The sequence below is a fragment of the Punica granatum genome, chromosome 7, assembly GCF_007655135.1.
Source record: "Punica granatum isolate Tunisia-2019 chromosome 7, ASM765513v2, whole genome shotgun sequence".
In the NCBI taxonomy this organism is placed as follows: domain Eukaryota; kingdom Viridiplantae; phylum Streptophyta; class Magnoliopsida; order Myrtales; family Lythraceae; genus Punica; species Punica granatum.
Genome location: NC_045133.1, coordinates 955,524 through 977,284, shown reverse-complemented (window position 1 = coordinate 977,284; position 21,761 = coordinate 955,524). Strand labels below are relative to the sequence as shown.

The 21,761-nt window shown below is 35.8% G+C and overlaps 3 protein-coding genes across 6 annotated transcripts; 1 reads left to right on the top strand and 2 right to left on the bottom strand.

Moving 5' to 3' along the window:
• Window positions 1-440: 440 nt before the first annotated feature.
• Window positions 441-2,832, bottom strand: LOC116214310 (cytochrome P450 71A26-like). Its single transcript, XM_031549720.1, has 2 exons — window positions 1,699-2,832; window positions 441-1,239 (listed from the first exon to the last, which is right to left on the bottom strand). Exons 1-2 carry the CDS (start codon window positions 2,707-2,709, stop codon window positions 625-627), a joined length of 1,626 nt encoding a protein of 541 aa, XP_031405580.1. The 5' UTR covers window positions 2,710-2,832; the 3' UTR covers window positions 441-624.
• A 3,028-nt stretch (window positions 2,833-5,860) lies between these two features.
• LOC116214309 (cytochrome P450 71A26-like) lies at window positions 5,861-8,080 on the bottom strand. Its single transcript, XM_031549718.1, has 2 exons — window positions 6,839-8,080; window positions 5,861-6,635 (listed from the first exon to the last, which is right to left on the bottom strand). The coding sequence occupies exons 1-2, from the start codon at window positions 7,904-7,906 to the stop codon at window positions 6,021-6,023; spliced, it is 1,683 nt and encodes a 560-aa protein (XP_031405578.1). The 5' UTR covers window positions 7,907-8,080; the 3' UTR covers window positions 5,861-6,020.
• Window positions 8,081-19,001: 10,921 nt separating this feature from the next.
• On the top strand, window positions 19,002-21,419 carry LOC116214312 (manganese-dependent ADP-ribose/CDP-alcohol diphosphatase). Of its 4 annotated transcripts, none has more exons than XM_031549723.1 (5): window positions 19,002-19,159; window positions 19,288-19,368; window positions 19,520-19,613; window positions 19,696-19,848; window positions 20,212-21,419. In XM_031549723.1, the coding sequence occupies exon 5, from the start codon at window positions 20,227-20,229 to the stop codon at window positions 21,226-21,228; it is 1,002 nt and encodes a 333-aa protein (XP_031405583.1). In that variant the 5' UTR covers window positions 19,002-19,159; window positions 19,288-19,368; window positions 19,520-19,613; window positions 19,696-19,848; window positions 20,212-20,226; the 3' UTR covers window positions 21,229-21,419. The 4 variants fall into 4 exon arrangements, with proteins under 4 accessions (XP_031405583.1, XP_031405584.1, XP_031405582.1 ...); XM_031549724.1 differs by having other exon boundaries at window positions 19,687-19,848; XM_031549722.1 differs by lacking the exon at window positions 19,696-19,848.
• Window positions 21,420-21,761: the final 342 nt, after the last annotated feature.

Below are 21,761 nucleotides of genomic sequence, written 5' to 3'. Positions count from 1 at the left end.
ATTTTTAGTAACCTAAATTTTTGCAATTTTTTTAAATAATTTGTTGCCTTTATACTTCCTTTCAATTATTTATTTATTTGTTTGTTTTTTCCTTTGCTGCCATTTCAACTGTTCAAATGGTCAACTCTAGCGTTTTTGAAACAACATAGATATAGCTCTCTCGCTCTCTGTTAGAATCGTGTCATGCACATCATTTATGTTTATATATTTCTACACACACACATATATATAGACTGACCAATCTTAAGGATGGCAAGCAATGAAATGGAAAATGCGTTCTAAAACATGCAATGTAATCACGACACGTTTTACGAATTTGAAAAATTTCACCGGCGAGTAGCAACTACAAATAGCTAATGGTAAATTGTTAAAACTTACACTATTTTTTATTTCGCACAATGGAGGTATGTGAGCCTAATACAATGATAAGAAATAATACATAATAAAGGGGCACATCATTTTCACCGATAAGAATCGAATTTAGAACATCTTAGTTTTGAGTCGACGTATTGTAATTGCACCAAGACCCCTTCCTCATTAAAACTTACACCTTATCATAGAAATAGAGGTCTTCTTGCTACATTTTATTGCATACATGAAACATTACGTTACAGCACAGATATCCTAAGAAGAGTGAGGGGTTGCAACGGCCAAAAGCGGAACTTTCCTATGGATAGTGAGCCCAGTGCACTGAGTCATGTCCAAATCCTCAGCCCTCATTCCCGGAGGCAATGCCCAATCAAACCTGAGCATCAGATTCGCCAGCACGAAATTGTCCGTGGCCATAGCAAACGCAATCCCTGGGCACCCCCTCCGCCCCGCTCCAAACGGGATGAGCTCAAAATTTTGCCCATTGTAGTCCACGGGGTTGCCCAGGAATCGCTCGGGCTTGAATTCATCAGGGTCGGGACCCCATGAGTCGGGGTTCCTCCCGATGGCCCAGGCGTTGATGATAACCATCGTCCCGGCAGCCAGGTCGTAGCCATCGACAGTGACATCTCGAGTCGCAACACGTGGGACCAGAAGCGGGAGCGGAGGGTGCAGTCGGAGGGTCTCCTTGACCACGGCCTTGAGGTAATGCAATCGGTCTAGATCTTCATCTGTGATGTTGAGCCTTCCCTTGGCTACTTCCCTAACTTCCTTTTGCAAATTCTCCATTACCTTAGGGTGCCTTAAGAGCTCTGTCATTGCCCATTCTAGGACCGTGTAAGTTGTATCAGTCCCACCAGAAAAAACATCCTGCAAGCATAATTAATTAAACCCTTTAACAAAATTAGCAATCACCACTTCCTAAAAAGTAAAATCCTTTTTTTTTTTTTTGCGCAGAGGAATAGCATATCAGTATGTTTAGATTGGACGAATAGTCATAACAATAGAAAATCTTTCGAAAGCGATACTAATTGAAAATGGTCATCGCTGAAATCAAACAGAACATGCCGTAATGACTAGGACAAGGGGGTAGCGATCCCTCTGAAATCTTTGGATTAATTGTAACTTTCATCAATTTGTCCAAAGCAATTCGTTCACGACTTTTCTATTCTTAGAAAATATTAAAAAGCATGAATTATCAATCGGTTCTTTTTTTAAAAAAAGTAAGCATTGTGTCAATCAGTTACCATACGTATTTTACGAACAATATTGTCCATTAATTATTCATCTAAAGAAGATCAAATTAAAAAGGGGACTAAAGATAATTACCAGGATGATAGCTTTGATGCTGAGTTTGCTAAGGGGAAAACCAGCCAAATTGTCCCTTTGAAATTCAAGCAGCACATCCACAAAATCCTTCTTATCACTATCACCGTCACCATCGCTATCATTATTGTTCCTAGTACTATTATTATCGTCATTATTATATTTTCTCTCTTCTTGTTGATAAGGTTTGTTCAACTTGCTCACATGCTCCTCCACAACTTGCTCCAAGAAATCGTCGAACTCCTTGGCCACCCTTTCAACTTTTTTATCCGAACCATTGAGCTTATTGATCCAACCCAAGCTCGGTATGAGATCTCCTACGTTAAACACACCCAATAGGCCCACAAATTCCGCCAACAAGTTCTTAAACCTCCTCCCGATCGCCTCGTCCTCGTTGTATTTCCTTCCCAGCGCCGCCCGACACACCACGCTGTTCGTTAGAGTTGCAAAAGCATCACTGATGTCCACCGGAGTCGGGGAAGCATCCCCAATCCGCTTGACCAATTGGGCGAGCTCTTCCTGACGGACGAATCTAAACGACTGGACCCTCTTGTTGTTGAGCAGCTGGAGCACGCACAAGCTCCTCATCTGGCGCCAATACTCCCCGTACGGGGCCAACGACACGTCCTTCCCATCGTACAGGAGGCGACGGGCCGTGCTCCCCTGGGGTCGGTCCGAGAACACGATGTCATGGGTCTTCATGACCTCCCCAGCCAAGCGGGCCGACGAGACAATCAAGGCCGGTGCCCGACCCATGTGGACGAGCATGAACGGGCCGTACCTCCGGGACAAGGTCTGCAGGGTCTTGTGAGGGTAGGTGCCGAGCTGGTGGAGGTTTCCAATGACGGGAAGCGTGGGGGCCGAGGGTGGGACACGGCGCTTCTGGGTGGTGGATGACGGGTGGATCGCAGTGACACGGGTTCGACGCCATCCGATGACGAGAAGGGAGAGAAGTGGGATGACGAGGATGGAGATGAGAAGTGAGGGAACCATCTCCTGCGTTTCGATCGACATGTGTTTTAAGGTTTAACTTGCTAAGGCTCTCATTACTCTCTTTCACGGCACTGAGTTATAACATTTATATATAAGTGGATCGATTTTACGCGTGTGGCCATAGTATATTTCTTCCTCTCTCGTAAATTCTATGGGTTTTTTTTGGCTATGTTTCTATTTTGCAACATATCAGCACCCGTGACTTATTCTTGTTGGTCGATTATACCCGTGGGGCCATAGTATATGTCTTCCCCTAGCAAATTTTCTGCCCACAATTGGTTTGATTTTTCATTTTAATTGTTATTAGCCACCACAGAATTGTTATCGTCGAGCTTGATAGCGACTAGACATGAAAGCACCACATGAAGACTAAATTTCCTGACCTATCAAATCAACGTGATCATATTTGTATTTACTCGGAAAAAGGAACAAAAGAAAAATCAAAAGTGATCATGATAATTAATTAACGATCCTTCTAAGAGGGGAAATTCAAAGCTTTAGAATGCGAGTCAGCATGACATAAAGTCATGCTAAAAATTAATATTAATTAAATCCTAATTTACTAACGAAGCCGGCATAACCCAAACGGACTGTTAGTCTACTTTATATTTATGTTTTTCGGAAAAAAAAAAGGAAAGGAAATCAGAATCTAAACTAAAGAACTTTGGCAGTTAAAAAAAAAAAAAAGCTAAAGAATTTTGATTAGTTGGATGTTTGGCTTTAGAAATTTTTTTTAACCGAACTCAACTCCATTTATCTTTAATTCAACAACGCAATTATTACTTTTCCCTTACTCTTCAATTTTTTTAACCATTTAATTCAATTTTTAATACTAAATTCTCTCAACTATTTTTTTTTTCACAATTCAACAACGCAATCACTACTCAATCATTACTGTCTCTTAACTATTTATTACTTTTTCACACTTTTTCTCATAATTTAACAACACAATCATTACAATCCAATTAAAACTAAAACTCAACTCAACTCTAATACCAAACTCAAACTTATTCGTTTGGGTAATGAAACTTTGTCAAACTGTGATCATATGAAGACTTTTTTTTTTGGAACAGTTTATTATTGTGATATGGCTTCAGAGTTGGTTTCAATTAGGAAAATTACATTTCTCAAAATTCGGGTGGATACAGTTAGTACCAAAACGTCTGGTGCCCACACTAGATACTGGTGGTTTAATGTCCCCTTTTTTCGGTGTGAATCTTGGTATCCGAAAGTCCAATTGTGCCACAACTAATCCAATTGAGCCGGGTCGGCTCACTTAGTGGTAAAACTCTCCCAGCGTGGATTTTCTGTATTCACAATGACTCGAACTCGAGACCTTGCTTAAGTGAAATAAGCGTCGAATTGCTTGAAACAATCCATGTTGGTCAATGTCCCTTTTCCTTAGTAAAGATCTTGAGTTTGAATCCTGCGAATGGAAAAAAATTTACGAAAATGAGAGTTTTACCCCTTAATGAGGCTAAATTGACTCGAACTTGAATTAGTCAAAATTCACTGAGTTTCTAAAATATTAGGTGGTGCATGTGCAAAAATTAAGTAGAAGAGATTATCTTAAAGCAACTATATCAAGACAAGTTAATGTACAGGAAAAGTAACAAAATAACATAATTTACAATAGGGAGGAAGAGCAGGTGTAATCTACTCTATATATATACTAGTCGTGGAGTCGAGAGTTGCACGAGATAGTTTCGTCAACCTGAAAAAAAATAAATATAATAAAAAATTAAAAAGAAAATTTTCTTTAAGAATCATAAGTGAAACAAAACAAATAAATATAAACAAACAATCTTCATGTTTATATATGAGTTTACAGTTTGTCTCCTGCAATGTTCTTTAGTTTCATTTCGAGTTGCTCGGATCTTCAATACCTATGATCCTTGCATGAATAATGATGATGGTCGTGTTGTCAGTAAACTTTATCGCCCAAGCAGTTCGGTAATATCTCGTACCAACATTACTCGACTCTTATTAAGGCTATCATGTTTCACGTGGGAGTTTGTATATAACTGTCCAGTGTCCTATTTGTTGCAGTAGGGAACACTGTTCGAGCACCCAAGACACAAAGTAGGAGCTTCCGTTATATGTCTCGGACATGGTACGTGAAATTATCTCTCATGGTCCTAATTAGTGAGTTGTGATTTGTTGAAAATGGGAGCCCTCAAGTTGCTCTTCCCAATTGTGAAATTTGATGGTCTAATTCGACTTACGGAAGGAGAGCATGCCGGACCAATCACCCTTGGTAAATATTATGCACCCTTTGTTTTACATTATAAGTGATTCCTCAATGTGAACAGAAGAGTTCCTGTATAGGTTCAGGTTTCTCTATAGTCTTTACAGCGCAATGACTTAGATCTTGTGAAGGAAGTAAATTAATCATTTTGTTTCAGCAAAAAAATATTTCATCATCTTCTTTTTTCTCCTTTTCCATTTCCCCTTATTTAAAGGGTGACCTTTTTAACATTTTTAGTAACCTAAGGGTGTATTTGGATAGAGAGTTAAAGTAATTTTAATTTTGATTTTAATTTTGATCGTGGAAAAGGACAAATGAGATGTGATTGTAAATTTGACTTGAGAAACGTGTGTTTTTGTTGTATAGTGTATTGAGTTAAAATTAAAGTTAAAATTTTTGACTTGGAAAAATGTGTGTTTTTGTTGTATAGTGTGTTGAGTTAAAGTTAAAGTTAAAATTAAGTGTTTGGGAATCCAAATAGGGCCTAAAATTTTACACTTTTTTAAATAATTTGTAGCCTTTATACTTCCTTTCGATTATTTATTTATTTATTTTCCGTTGCCACCCTTTCCACGGTTCAAATGGTCAACTCTCTAGAGTTTTTAAAACAGTATATATATAGCTCTCTCGCTCTCTGTTGGAATCGTGTCATGCACATCATTAATGTTCATATATTTCTACACACACACATGTATATAGAGACTGACCAATCTTAAGGATGGCAAGCAATGACAAGGAAAATGCATTCTAAAACATGCAATGTAACCACGACACGTTTTTCCAATTTGAGAAATTTGACCGGTGACTAGCAACTACAAATAGCTAATGGTAAATTGTTAAAAACCATTTTTTATTTCACATAAGTGAGATATGTGAGCATAATACAAAGATAAAAAAAATACATAATAAAGGGACACATAAGTCTCACTAATAAGATCGAACCAAGAACATCTTAGTTCTGAGTCGACGCCTTGCAATTCCACCAAGCCCCTTCCTCATAAAACTTATACCTTATCATAGAAATAGAGGTCTTCTTGCTACATTTTATTGCATGCATGCAACATTACATTACAACACTGATATTCTAAGAAGAGTGAGGGGTTGCAACAGCCAGAAGTGAAACTTTCCTATGGACAGTGATCCCACTGCTCTGAGTCATGTCCAAATCCTCGGCCCTCATTCCCGAAGGCAACGCCCAATTGAACCTGAGCATCAGATTCGCCAGCACGAAATTGTCCGTGGCCATAGCAAACTCAATCCCTGGGCACCCCCTCCACCCCGCTCCAAATGGGATGAGCTCAAAATTTTGCCCCTTGTAGTCCACAGGGCTGCCTAGGAACCGCTCGGGCTTGAATTCATCCGGGTTGGGGCCCCATGAGTCGGGGTCCCTTCCGATGGCCCAGGCATTGATGATGACCATCGTCCCGGCAGCCACATCATAGTCATCGACAGTGACATCCCGAGTCGCAACCCGTGGGACCAGAAGTGGGAGCGGAGGGTGCAGTCGGAGGGTCTCCTTGACCACGGCCTTGAGGTAATGTAATCGGTCTAGATCTTCATCTGTGATGTTGAGCCTTCCCTTGGCTACTTCCCTAACTTCCCTTTGTAAATTCTCCATTACCTTAGGGTGCCTCAAGAGCTCTGTCATTGCCCATTCTAGGACCACGTAAGTTGTATCAGTCCCTCCATCAAAAATATCCTGCAAGCATAATTGATGAATCCATTAACAAAATTAGCGATCACCACTTCCTAAAATGTAAATTCCTTTTCTTTTTCTTTTTCTTTTTCTTTTTTTTTTTTGCGCAGAGGAATAGCATATCAATATTATTAGATTGGACGAGTAGTCATAACAATAGAAAATCTTTCGAAAGCGATACTAATTGAAAAGTCCATGATAATTACCAGGATGATAGCTTTGATGCTGAGTTTGCTAAGGGGAAAACCAGCCAAATTGTCTCTTTGAACTTCAAGCAGCACATCCACAAAATCCTTCTTATCACCGTCACCGTCACCGTCACCGTCACCATCACCATCACCATCACCATCACTTTCACCTTCATTATTGTTCCGAGTACAATTATTATCGTAATTATTATATTTTGTCTCTTCTTGTTGACAAGGTTTGTTCAACTTGCTCTCATGCTCCTCCACAACTTGTTCCAAGAAATCGTCTAACTCCTTGGCCACCCTTTCCGCTTTTTTATCCAAACCATTGAGCTTATTGATCCAAGCCAAGCTCGGTATGTAATCTCCTACGTTAAACGCACCCAATAGGCCCACAAATTCCGCCAACAAGGTCTTAAACTTCCTCCCGATCGCCTCGTCCTTGCCGTACTTCCTTCCCAGCGCCGCCCGACACACCACGCCGTTCGTTAGAGTTGCAAAAGCATCACTCATGTCCACCGGAGTCGGGGAAGCATCCTCAATCCGCTTGACCAATAGGGCGAGCTCTTCCTCTCGGATGGATTTAAACGACCGCACCCTCTTGTTGTTGAGCAGCTGGAGCACGCACAAGCTCCTCATCTGCCGCCAATACTCCCCGTACGGGGCCAACGACACGTCCTTCCCATCGTACAGGAGGCGACGGCCCGTGCTCGACAAGGCTCGGTCCGAGAACGCGACGTCATGGGTCTTCATGACCTCCCTGGCCAAGCGGGCCGACGAGACAATCAAGGCCGGTGCCCGACCCATATGGAGGAGCATGAACGGGCCGTACCTCCGGGACAGGGTCTGCAGGGTCTTGTGAGGGTAGGTGCCGAGCTGGTGGAGGTTTCCAATGACGGGGAGCGTGGGGGGCGAGGGTGGGACACGACGCTTCTGGGTGGTGGATGACGGGTGGATCGCAGTCACACAGGTTCGACGCCATCTGATGACGAGAAGGGAGAGAAGAGGGATGACGAGGATGGAGATGAGAAGTGAGGGAACCATGGACATGACTAGAGGTATGTGTTCCTGCATATCGATCGACATGTGTTTTAACGTTTAACTTGCTAAGGCTCTCGAGCTTAGCTTTTTACTCCCCGTCATGGCACTGAGTTACCACATTTATATATAAGTGGATCGATCTTTCGAGTGACTTCTTCTCTCTCGAAAACTCTATGGGTTTTTGGCTATGTTTCTATTTTACATGGGGTCTTAGTATATGTCTTCCTCTAGCAAATTTTCTGCCCACAATTGGTTGACTTTTAATTTTAATTGTTATTAGCCACCACAGAATTGTTGTCGTCGAGCTTGATAGCGACTAGACATGAAAGCACCACACGAAGACTAAATTTCCTGACCTATCAAATCAACGTGATGATATTTGTATTTACTCGAAAAAGGGAAAAAAATCAAAAGCGATCATGATAATTAATTAAAGGTCCTTCTAAGAGGGAAAATCCAAAGCTTCATAATGCGAGTTAGCATCACTTAATAAATTCATGCTAAAAATTATCATTAATTAAACCATAATTTACTAACCAAGACGGCATAATCCATATGTCTAGTGTTTAGTTGATTAAAAATCTCCCTTTGTGACAACTTACATCGAGATTTTATGATAAAGATGTTTTGAATATACAAACAAAAAACACTCAAGCAACCTCGAAGTCATCAATTGACAAAAGAAAATTTTTTAAAATAATTCTGGTTCGTTGGATATGCTTTCGTGTCAAATCAATCAAATCAAATCAAATCATAAAACTCCAACTCCACTTTAATAGACCTTTCATTTTTTGTTAAAATAATTTATTTACTTTAATTCATTTGTACTACATTTAAAAAAATACATTTGTTCATATCATTTATATGTATTTTGAAATAAATAGATAGACTCTCTCACGCTAGGCGTGTACTTCAAAAAAATTAATAACATATAATTATTTGATATATACAATAATTTCTTGGGATCATGATAAATTTTTTTAAAAAATATTTTTTAATATCCATTGAAATAAGTAAAAATAATTTCTAACTTTATTGAAAATCTATTAATATTTATTAACCATTTTCAATATAAAATTAATTATTATAACTGTAGCAAATTTTAAATATCCATTGAAAGTTAGTAATTGGAGCTCCCACAACTCGCGCTACATTCGACCACAAGTTAAGGATTATCAAATAGAGTTTTTACGTTTTGCGCTTTTCAGTTTTTATATATTATAATAGAGTATGAGTATTCTTGAAATAATCAAAAGTTTTTTTTGATAATTTACAAAATCTCCTTCACATACAAGATATTATTTCAAGTTTCATGCACTAAATATCGTATAAATAGATGACATGAAAATTCAAACGCACGTAGTGGTAATTCTAGCGCTTCCTTTTGACCATAGAAAAAGTCAAGGAAAAATTTGTTGTGGAACTACCGAAAGTTGTGCATATTATATTCATTTTAATTTTCCTACTCTTATATGTTATGGAAGGTATCTCTTTTACAAGTTGTTGGCAATTTTTATAAATTAGAATAAATATTTATTTTTTGTCATAAGATTCATCTTTTTTTAATCCCACTCGCAATTTATATTGATATATATGCTTGGTACAAATATATTTTCTGCTTATATATATTATTGGTGTATATGTTGATTATTTATATTCAGATTTAGAAAATATCGATAAAATATTACCGCGCAATGCGTGAAATGAACTAGTTATAAAATAATTTTGGATTCAATGATCGTCGGTGGGGGCCTTTCTATATTCCTTTTATTTTCCAATATTCATTTTGCTAATTTGTTAGCTTTTTTAACAAATTTATAAGCTCTTTTTATCTATATCTATTACTACTACTGGAAAAGGGGTGAGTGGCGTCACTTTCACTTCCCTTTTTGCCCGTATTCTGATAATTCTGTTAATTAAAAGCCATTTGATTATGGGTATGATAGTAATTTCGAACAATAACTATCCTTTTCCACTCTTCATTTTTTTTCTCCATCTCTCTTTTTTCTCTCATTTCTCCCTTCCGTTAGAAAAAAACCATCCCCTATTTAGGGAGAGAAACTACTAATTACAAAAACCAACCTTGGCTCTCATTTTCCATTAGCACTATTAAATTAAAAAAATAAAATAAAGCACATACTTCATTAATAGTTTTTTTAAAATTACTTTTACTGAATTTCACAATTATATTATCACTTCGCTTGCTTTAAAATACTTAATGTAAAAGCGACAAAATATATGCTTAATGCTGTCAACACTCACAGAGGATGCTGAAAACCTCGAGAGTGGGGTCGGGGTCGCCGATGGGCGGCCTCGACCCCACCTCCATGGTCACCAGCATCCTCTGTGGGTGCATGCGACCTCGATGGTAGGGTCGAGGTCACCAATTGACGACTCCGACCTTTTACCCTTTTCTTTTGAATTTTACAACCAAATTGAAAAAAAAATTGAAAGCTTGAGGGTAATAATAGCAAAAGAAAAGTCTGAGGACCAAAGTGACAAAAAAATTAACGGTAAGGTTCATCATGTCTCACGAAGTGAATTACATGGTGTTATTTGTCCCTAAAAAAATTACATGGTGTAATTTGTCTCAATGTTAAATCACAAGGGAGATTTTGTACTAAAAACTATCAAGTCACTCTCATATTTCCTACTTTTTCTCCCCCTCCTCTCTCATTCTTTTGAACATTACTGTTTTTCTTCTCAAATAATTATATGATCACATAATAACAATTCTATTATTTTTATTTTATAGTAATTAAAATTGTAAATTAATTAGAAATAGCACTTACCTAATATATTTTTAAAATTTATAGTTAAATAACAATTTTATATATTATCTTCATATACAAATAAATTAGTATCTTTTCAATGATTATGCACGTAGGATGGATTTACTTCCAGTATAATTATAATAAAAATCCAAAACTGATTGTTTTTGTCAATAGGAAAATGGGGAATACACGTGGCCACTTTGTAATCACCTCCAAGGGGTTTAAAAAGAATAAGAAACTTCTAGCCAAAAGGAAGGAGACGGGAGAGAAATTTTTATAGGATTTTAGAAAACTGTCATGTTAAATTCTTGCTCTTTTGGTTTGTTTTCTTCGATCCAAACGGAGGATTATTGTTAGGCGACCATTCGAAAGAGATGCAGAGGCTATGGTGATTTGAGAAGGATGAAAAACACAGCCCAATATGCTGAGAAATGGCAGATGCTCTGATGCCATAAACGAAGGAGGAGTTTAAGGGAATGATCCCTCCCTTAATTGTGTGACGAGAGTTTTATTCAATATATAATTGAGTACATTGGTTTATAATTAGGTAGGACAATGAAAAAGAAATGAATAACTGAAAAGTTTTCTGATAATCGTCATATACCGGACTGGATAAAACCGAATTATTTAGTTGTATGAAAAAATTTGGTTCCTAAATTTTAAATAATTTGGCTTCAAAAGATTACAATTTTAAAATTTTTAAAAAATGCAGGTAACAGTCATATGTCTCGAATTCATATATTATATATATTTCGATGTGTACTCTGATATTTGTAAGCCCAATGAATCCCGGCTAATCACGTCAAGCCAGATCGGCCTACTAAGGGGTAATGCTTTCTTTGTGAAATACCCACTTGGACCTACATGGACTTGAGCCTATCTGCAATCCAAAAGTTTAAGCTGATAGGTTGTTGGACCCAAGCCTCATATAAGCTTGTGATTTCTTTCTCAATTTTTGCATGTGGGATAATGTATCTCAACACCCGCCCTCACGTGGCAACGTGTGATCCAACACGTGCCACGTGCCCTTAAACACCCGCCCTTAACAACTGACCAAGAGCCGGGATCCTCTTCCGTGCTCGTGTAAGGGGGGACAAATATCAAACTAGCCTCGAGCTCCACACTCGGATCTAACTAGAGGTGCACCTTTAGCTACCTCGGAACTGGACCAGGCCACTCTTGAGCCTGATTAACATGAGGCGCACTCTTGGCTGCCTCGAAACTGAATATGGAGTGGTGTGAGTACACACAAATGCGCAGAAGCATAACTTGCTCTGATACCATGTAAAATTCCCATTGAGCCTATAAACGATTGGGTCCATCTCCAACCCAAAAGCTCGAGCTAATAGGTTGTGGTACACAATCTCTTATAAACTCGTGGAATTCCTTTTATATTTTCGATGTGGAACTTAACTCTCAACACCCGCCCCCATGTGACAATGTGTGGCTTTGACGCTTCACCTACACGTGCCACGTGGACTCGAACACCCGCTCTCAAGAACTGACTACGAGCGGGGACTGGACTTCCGTGCTCAGGGCTTAACCACGAGGTGGACTTTTTCTTACACCTCGAGCGAGAAGAGGAGGGATAATTGATAATAAGGCCACACTTGGGCCGGACTAAGATGAGGCGCACTTTGTCTACCTCGAAACTAGACTTGGCGTGATGTGAGCCCACACGTGTGCGGGAAAGCGTGAAACTTGAGTCCAAATCCATGTAAGTCCGATAGAATTTAAGATGGTATCAGAGCCCATGGTAATGATTCTGGGGGCGCGTATACGCAGGAGTCCACACCACGCCAGTGAAGTCTGAGACCGGAAGTAGAAGCCCGGCTCATAGTTGTTGATCCCCCTTGCCCGAGTGTGGAAGTAGCAGCCCACCTCAAGGCAGTTAAGCCCCGAGTCCGGAAGATATGAGAAACCGGCTCGAGGGTAAGTTCTTGAGGGCAGACAGTTAAGGTCCACGTGGCCTGTGTAGGCAAATCATGAGAAAGACCACACGGTGCCACGTGAGGGTGGGTATTGGGAATATAAAAATCAATTCAGAAAAATTAATCTCACATCGAAAGCATAAAAAAAAATATAGCGGTTTATATGGGATTGGATCTCATAACTTATCAGCTCGAGCTTTTAAGTTGAAACTTAAGTCCAAGTCCATGTAAGTCCGATAGAATTTAAGACTCTTAGCGTGAATTTTCTTTCCATTTTTCTATTTAAAAAAAAGATATAACAAACATCGAACCACTTGAACCATTAGATATATTTTATTATAATATAAATGGACTTAAGATAATATAATAACAAAATAATGAAAACAACGAACAGGAAAACAAATAACTCGTTAATCAGCCTACTCAGGTGATTAGCACTTTTGCTGATCATATTCTAATTCAGAAGTTCCATTAGTCAAGATTTTTTCGTTCTGTATTGTTAAAAGGAGAGCATCATAACTCGAATAGAAGACCGAGGAAAGAGGCAATAGAAATGGAAAATCCCATGAATCAAAATCGCTCCTAGAACCTCAAGAACTTTATATTTATGTTTTTCGGAAAAAAAAAATGAAAGGAAATCAGAATCTAAACTAAAGAACTTTGGTGGTAAAAAAAAAAAAGCTGAAGAACTTTGATTAGTTGGAGATTTTCGTTTGGGTAATGAAACTTTGTCAAATTGTGATCATATGTAGACATGATTTTTTTTTTTGCAACGGTTTATTATTGTGATATGGCTTCAAAGTCGATTTCGATTGGAAAATTACATTTCTCAAATTTCAGGATGGATACAGTGAGCACCAAAAACATCTTGTGCCCACCCAAGATAAGGTTGGTTCAATGTCCCTTTCTTTTTCAGTGCGAACCCTGATATTCGAAAATCCAATTGAACTCCGACTAATTTAATCGAGTCAGGTCGACCCACTAAGGATAACGCTCTCCCAACGTCGATTTTCTGCATTCACAAAGACTCGAACCGGAGATCTTGTTGAAGTGGAACGACTATCGAACCGCTTGAACCAACCTACGTTGGTCAATGTCCATTTTCCTTAATAAAGATCTTGAGTTTAAATCCCGTGAATGGAAAAAAATTACGAAAATGCGAGTTTTACCCCTTAATGGGGCCAAACCGACTTGAACTTGGTTTAGTCAAGATCCACTAAGTTTGTAGGATATCGGGTGGTGCATGTGCAAAAATTAAGTAGAAAAGATTATCTTAAAGCAACTATATCAAGAAGAATTAATGTATAGGAAAAATAACAAAATTTACAATAGGGAGGAAGAGTAGGTGTAATCTGCTGTGTATATATGCACTAGTCCTGGAGCTCGTGCGTTGCACGGGATAGTTCCACAAACCTGAAAAAAGTATATATAATATAAAAATTAAAAAGGAAAACTTCTTTTAGAATCATAAGTGAAATAAAACGAATAAATATAAACAAATAATCTTCATATTTAGTGGTAGACATATTTACTTTCTAAAAGCTTGCGTGTAGAGGTAGTAATACCTTTCGAGAGATGAAATTCACATCACCAATCTTAAAAAAAACTATAAGTAAAAAAGCAAAAAATAGAGAAAAATAAAAAATAGAAAATTTCTATAAAAATGATAGAAAAAAAATCAAAACATAAATTTAATCAACTAAATTGCATATAGGGATAGACATACATTTTGAGAGCTCGCTTCTAGTTGTATGGGGTGTTTTTGAGAGCTGAATAAGCTCATATTTATATGTATGATAATTGTTATTTATAACTATTGCACATAATCTAAACAAAATATAATCTGATTTATTTTCCTTTTTTCGGTGAACAAATATGATTTGTTTTGAAAAGAAAATATAATTTATATATATCTATAAAATATTATCTAATCTATTTTAAAAATAGATATTTAAAAAATTATATAATTCATATATACTATTCTCCTTACTATAAACTAAATGTTGTACACGTAATCATATATTAATATATCTATATTATATATGAATATGTACTAATATATACTTATTTTGATGTTAATATTTATGTGATGAAATATTACTTTTCATTTCCAAAAATTCAAGATTATTAAATAATATTTATATATATAATAAAATCTTCTCATTTATTTCAAATACATTCATGTTATATAGATATAGATTATAAAAATTAAAGAAATCAAGAAAGCAGATTTTACGATGAGATATCGTTAAAAAATATTTATCATTAACAATAATTCAAAAAATTTAAATTTAAGAAATCTAGAAAATTCCATTCAGAAACTGGGATCTGACCGGGCCAACAAAATCTAAATAAAATATAATCTAAATTTTTTTCCGTTTTCAGCGAACAAATCTGATTTGTGTTTTGGAAAAAAACAATTTATATAATACCTATAAAATATTATCTAATTTTTTAAAAAAATTAAAAAATAAAGAAAATTTCATTTTGAAACGGAGCATTCTGAGGTCATATGGTCGAATTCACCTCGTATATTGCTTTCATATATATACTAGCCGTGGAGTTTGTACATTGTATGAGATAGTACACCAATCCGAAAAGAAATTATAATTAAAAATTTTTAAAAAAATTTCTTCGAGAATCAAAAGTGAAACAAAAATAATAAAATAAACAAACAATATTAACGTTTAGTAGTAGACGAATTTACTTTCTGAGAGCTTACTTATATGGGTAGTATTTAGAAAGATGAAACTCACATCACATCACCAATCTTGAAAAACAATATGAGAAAAAAAGTAAAAATCAGAGAAAAATGAAAAATTGCGATAAAAATGAGAGAAAAAATTAAAGCATAAATTTAATCAACTCATTTGAATACATTTCAAGAGCTCGCTTCTAGTTATAGACGTATTGTTTGAGGGCTGAATAATCTCATGTGTACGTGTGTGATAATTCCTATTTATAATTATCATACATAATCTACATAACATATAATTAGATTTTTTTTGGGTAAACAAATCTGATTTCTTTTTTTAAAAGAAAATATAGTTTATATATATATATATATATTATCTAATCTATTTTTCAAAAATGGATATCTATAAAAACATATAATTTATATATACTTTTTATTCCTATATATATTGAAGATTATCCACGTAACCACATATTAATATATTTATATTATGTGTAAATATATACTAATATATACTTATTTTCATGTTAATATTGATGTGATGAAATATTAATTTTTATTTTAAAAACTCAAGATAAATAAATAATATCTATACATATAATAAAACCTTCTCGTTTATTTCAAAGACATTATGTTATATAAATTATAAAAATTAAAGAAATCAAGAAATTAGATTTTATGATGAGATATCTTTAAAAAATATTTTTTGTTAAATTAATTCCAAAAAATAAATAAATAAAAATCTAAAAAAAAATCCTTTAAAAAAATATATGTTAATATATACTTATTTTGATGTTAATATTCATGTGATGAAATATTAATTTTAATTTAAAAATTCAAGATTATCAAATAATATCTTCACATATATTAAAATCTTCTCATTTATTTCAAATACATTATGTTTTGTATATATATATTATAAAAATTAAAGAAATTAAGAAATTGAATTTTATGATGAGATATCTTTAAAAAAATATTTTTTGTTAAAATAATTCCGAAAATAATAAAAAAATAAAATAAAAACCTAGAAAATTCCTTTCATAAAATATATACTAATATATGCTTATGAAATTCCATTAAAAAACCGAGTATTCTGAGGTCATCTATTAATATATTTATATTATGTCTGAATGTATACTTATTTTAACGTTAATATGTATGTGATGAAATATTAATTTTTATTTTAAAAGTTCAAGATTATCAAATAATCTATAGAAATAATAAAATCTTCTTATTTATTTCAAATACATTATGCTATATAAATTGTAAAAATTAAATAAATCAAGAAATCGAATTTTATGATTAGATATCTTTAAAAAATATTTTTTATTAAAAATAATATCGAAAATAAATTAAATAAAAACCTAAAAATTCCATTCATAATATTTATATCGCCTTCAATTAGAGATCACTATAGAATCCATAAGATTTTATGATATTTTTGGTCTTTTTTAAATGGAATATCATAACCGTAAATAATTTCATGAGATTTTGTTGCTAAATTTTTAATAAAAGATTATTTAAAATTTTAAAAACTCAAAAAATTAAAGTAATAAAGAAATCGAATTTTATGATGAGATATCTTTAAATATATTTTTTTATTAAAAATAATCTCGAAAAAAAAAAAAAATGAAAACCTAGAAAATTTCATTCATAAAATTCATATTGCCTTCAATCGGAGATCACCATAGTATCCAATAAATTTTATGATATTTTTTGTTTATTATAATCGAAAATAATTTCAAAGATTTTGTTGCTAATTTTATAATAAAATATAATTTTAAATTTTAAAACTCAAAAAATTTGGAACAATCCTATTAAAAAACGGAACGTTCTGAAGCTATTTGGCCAGGCCTATCTCGTATCTTGCTATATATATGGCTATTACAAACAATCAAAGAAAAATAGGATATCAGTTAAGAAAACAACAGTACTCGAGAAATGCACGTGATGTAATACAATACGATAACTTCAAGATTGTCGTATTTAACATCTTTCTTCATAAGACAACTTTAATTTAATTTGAAGTTATGTTCCACCAAACTTGTAAGTAATAATTCCAAATCGTTTTCCATATTATATATATATATATATGTAAATCTAAATTTTCTCACATCCTTTTTTTCGGTTATAAGGATGTTCATGCGCCTAATATAAAGAAATTTTCTCACATCTTTCTTGGCATTTAAATTACAAAAGGTCCAACAGTAAGCACATAATTTAAAAATGAGGTTTTCATCCATATGCAAACGACCAACGATGTGAGAACAACAGCAGCATCGGGGACTCAGCCTTATACACTTCATTGATCATTATGGAAGCTAAGACAGGACGTACGAGGATTGAGATGCAATTCGAGCATTGAACTGTATGCGATGAAAGCGTCTGGACTGTCATACCCCTTCTATCACTATCACTTACAAAGGATATGACCTTTCACACATGAAAGAAATAAAACTACAAAAACTATATTGGAGAGGGCCTAGACTACAATGTCCTTTTTTTTTTCCCTCTATTTTTGGGGGCCAGTATAAGACTAGAATGTCCTTCCAAAAATAACAATTCAACTATAAAAATAAAATTTGGCCAAAAATAGAAAAACACTTGTTTGGTTACATAATAAATAATAGATTAAAGAACAAAAGAGGAAGTCGCGCAATGGGACACCCTCGCTTGGTATTAAGATATTCGTGGTGCCGCGCAATGGGACATCCTCGCTTGATATTAAGATATTCGTAGTGCCGCGCAATGGGACACCCTCGTTTGGTATTAAAATATTCATTGTGAGATTATTTATAACCCTTTACTAGTTATTACTTATTAAAATTTATATTTTATTATATTAGATTACGAGTCTCTTTGTAGAAATACATATATATATATATATATATACATTATTTTAAAGGAAGAAGGATCCATTTGGTGGAACTTTTATTTTCACAAATTATCTATCGCACTTATGTTTAATTAATTATAACCGATAAATTTAGGATAAAAAGGTAATTTTATTTGTTAACTACCTCCTCACTTACCCGCTTTCCTCTCTTTTTTTTCCCTCCAAAAATTTATCCTTAAGGCTCATCTTCTCTCTAAATATAAAAAAGTTTGTTCCTTTTAAAAACCGCTCCCTACTTTACTTTTTAAATTTATTGGTTTTAATTATTCTAAATTATTCATTTAAATTCATTGCATTTATCCGGACGGAAATTGAAAAGTTTCATTTGAAATAAAAATTATCTTACACTATAGAATTTTTCTCCAAGTAATTATGCTATTAAGACATAAATATTGCACAAGTAAAAATATCTACTCCAGAAACATAGTATTTTTACATCATAAAATTATTTCATTATCACTTTTTGAATAATATTATAACTCGCAATCAGAATTGTGTTGATTGAGCAAATAGCTCCAACTCCATGAGGAAGAGAATACAAATTCGAATTTCGAGAATCCCACTTGTTAAGATAAAGAATAATCTTTAATATTCGATCTCTTAAAATTACGAGAGTAATATTTCCTATCAATTTAATAATATTATAACTTGCCATAGTTATTTTGACAGTATTAATTAAAAACTTAAAAGTACGTGTGGTCACAGGCGTAACACCTAGTTATTATTTTATGGTTATGAAAAATCCCACTTGTCAATCACCGATGGAAGGTTATTTTGGTCAATCTGCAGGCAACAATCGTTCCTCTTCCTCCCCCTGCGGAAATGCCGGAAAGAGATGTAAATTTAAAATAAAATGTTAAGAGAAAAAATAAAAGGAGGGGGGGGGGGTGGGTGGGGGGTGTTTCGTTGCAGAATTGGGAGATCGCTGGTGTGGTGTCGGCATCGTCGTGTCCCGGCGAGCTGAATTCCCCCCAAACCGATTCATCGGACTGCTGAGCGATAGTACGTTCTTCGTCCCTCTTTCGCTCTCCAGAAGCTGCCACTTCCTGGGGATTTGCTCAAATTTGCTCTGCTTCTTCTGTCTTAAATGTGGATGCTTTTACTTCAATTGCTCTGATTTTTTGTTGCAGGGAAGAGCCCTAGGTTTTCAATTCTTTTGCCTGCTCACTGTTCAGATGTTGATTTCCGGCATAATGTCGAGCAAAAATTGGGTATGCCAATCGGTGTATTTTCTCCACAGACATTATTTGATTAATTGGATGTGAAATTAAAGCTGCAGAATGGAATCTGCTGCATGTGATTATAACTTCAGCGTTCAGTTATATGTCAAAAAGTGATCTTTTTCCTTTTTATTATTTGTAGGTTTTATTGGTTACTGCCTTTGTGCACAGCGATATTGGGATGAATTTTGCTGATAGGAAAAAGCGGTAGATATTGATGCATCGTGGGGAAGAGGGTGAGCTATTCATTCTCTTTCAGGTTATCTTGTTGGTGTCAAAGAAATGAAATTTATATTTTCGGTTTGCAAGTGGTGCCAGAATTGATTGATGAGCAACTGAATTCAACAAAGTAGCGAAAGCAGGACAGCAATCTGCGGGTGTTTGGGATCCATGTTCCACTAGTGAGGTTAACTCAATCGTAGCATTTCAACTTGAAGAAAAATTACCGCCCGGCAACAAGACAACGGCCATGTAATTGTCATAATATCATGCTCCTAGTCTCTAAGTGGTAGGTTTGGCTTGCAAGAGGGTATGATATGAACAAGTCACACAACTTCTATGAAGTGGGAATATTTGCTGCCAGATCTGACTGATGAGCTCGATAATGCTTAAAAAGTAGAACCAGTGCTTGTCGGATGTAATCAAGGGATGGTCCATCACCTTTCTCTGTTCTTCATGATGTGCATTGTTTGTGGTGTTGATGCAGTTTTTGTTTCTTTTGTATGTGAATTTTAGATATGTTTTCCCTTCTCTTTTTCCCTCCTTGAGTGGGTGCCTCTGGTGTTTCACTAACAATTTGTTTACCCTTATTGTATTTATATACTCGAATTGCAGTTTTAGTTTTGCATCATGGGTTCTACCAACGGGTTGACGAGCATCCGAGGAAAGCAGCCTCTCTTCTCCTTTGGGGTCATTTCCGACGTCCAGTATGCTGATATTCCCGATGGTAGGTCTTTTCTCGGTGTGCCGAGGTACTATAGGCACAGCATTCTCGTACTGCAGAGGGCAGTGAAGCAGTGGAATGACCTCAACAAGCTTAGATTTGCAATTAACTTAGGGGACATCGTTGACGGGTTTTGCCCCAAGGACCAATCCCTAGATTCTGTGAAGAAAATGGTAGCGGAGTTCGAGAAATTTAATGGCCCTGTGTATCACATGATCGGGAATCACTGCCTCTACAATCTTCCACGGAGCAAGCTGCTTCCCTTGCTGAAGATCCCGAGCAATGAAGGATGTGCTTACTATGATTTCTCGCCCTCACCAGAGTACAGATTCGTGGTATTGGATGGTTACGATGTTAGTGCCATTGGATGGCCCCATGATCACCCGAAGACCCTACAAGCCCAGCAATTCCTTCAGGAGAAAAACCCGAACACTGACAAGAACAGCCCAAATGGGCTAGACGGACTCGAGAGGAGATTCCTCATGTTCAATGGAGCAGTGGGGAAAGAACAGCTAGAGTGGTTAGCCCACATCCTTCAAGACGCTACGAGGTTGAAACAGAAAACCGTAGTCTGCTGCCACCTACCTTTAGATCCTGGGGCTTCGACTGAAGAAGCGCTTCTGTGGAACTTTGATGAAGTGATGGAAGTAATACACAGATATGACTGTGTGAAGGTATGCCTTGCAGGGCATGATCACAAGGGTGGGCACTCGGTTGACTCCCACGGGATACATCATCGGGTTTTTGAGGCTGCGCTCGAGTGTCCACCTGGGACTGACGCGTTTGGGTACATAGATGTGTACGACGATAGGTTGTCCCTTGTTGGAACAGATAAAATGCAGAGCTGCGAGATGTGTTTTACTCCTACTATGGATAACGGGTTTGGAGATACTGCTGCTAGGTACTGATTGTATTCAATCATTCTGACGATATAGTCAGATTGTAAAGTGTAATTCTCGGTTACTATTCATTCCCAGGGAGCCCATCCTTTAGTCGGGTTTTGATGTCGGTAAGCAACGAGGATTCCCTTGTAAATGCATGCTGTCAAGTTGCTTCTAATAACGCAGATGTTTTGCTGTTGTCTGCTATCATTTCATTAGAGATTTTTTGTGAGGCCGTTGGTGTCCCCGGGACGAGGGGTAGAATGGCTGATAACAGATCACTGAATTCATCCCTAATGTATTCAAATCTTCCGGCAACTCCTATAGACTTGAACTAGTGAGAGCACCTGCGCGATGATTGGGGAAGATGTGCAAATTGTTAATTGTGAATTTATAATTTGTTTTATGTTGATTTTATATTAATTTATAAATCTACAATGTGAAAATGTCATTAGATATCATGAAGTATATATGGTCTACTCATAGTTCTGATACCATTTTTATATTTGATATATATCAATGTCTAAATTCATTTGGGAAAAAGTATCATATCATTATTG

Excerpts from the sequence above, each read along its gene's own strand:
- LOC116214309 (XM_031549718.1), bottom strand. The coding sequence starts at position 7,906 with ATGTCGATCGATATGCAGGAACACATACCTCTAGTCATGTCCATGGTT. Across the intron at positions 6,636-6,838 it reads GCATCAAAGCTATCATCCTG|GATATTTTTGATGGAGGGAC; the intron begins GTAATTATCATG and ends TTATGCTTGCAG.
- LOC116214310 (XM_031549720.1), bottom strand. The coding sequence starts at position 2,709 with ATGTCGATCGAAACGCAGGAGATGGTTCCCTCACTTCTCATCTCCATC. Across the intron at positions 1,240-1,698 it reads GCATCAAAGCTATCATCCTG|GATGTTTTTTCTGGTGGGAC; the intron begins GTAATTATCTTT and ends TTATGCTTGCAG.
- LOC116214312 (XM_031549725.1), top strand. The coding sequence starts at position 20,227 with ATGGGTTCTACCAACGGGTTGACGAGCATCCGAGGAAAGCAGCCTCTC.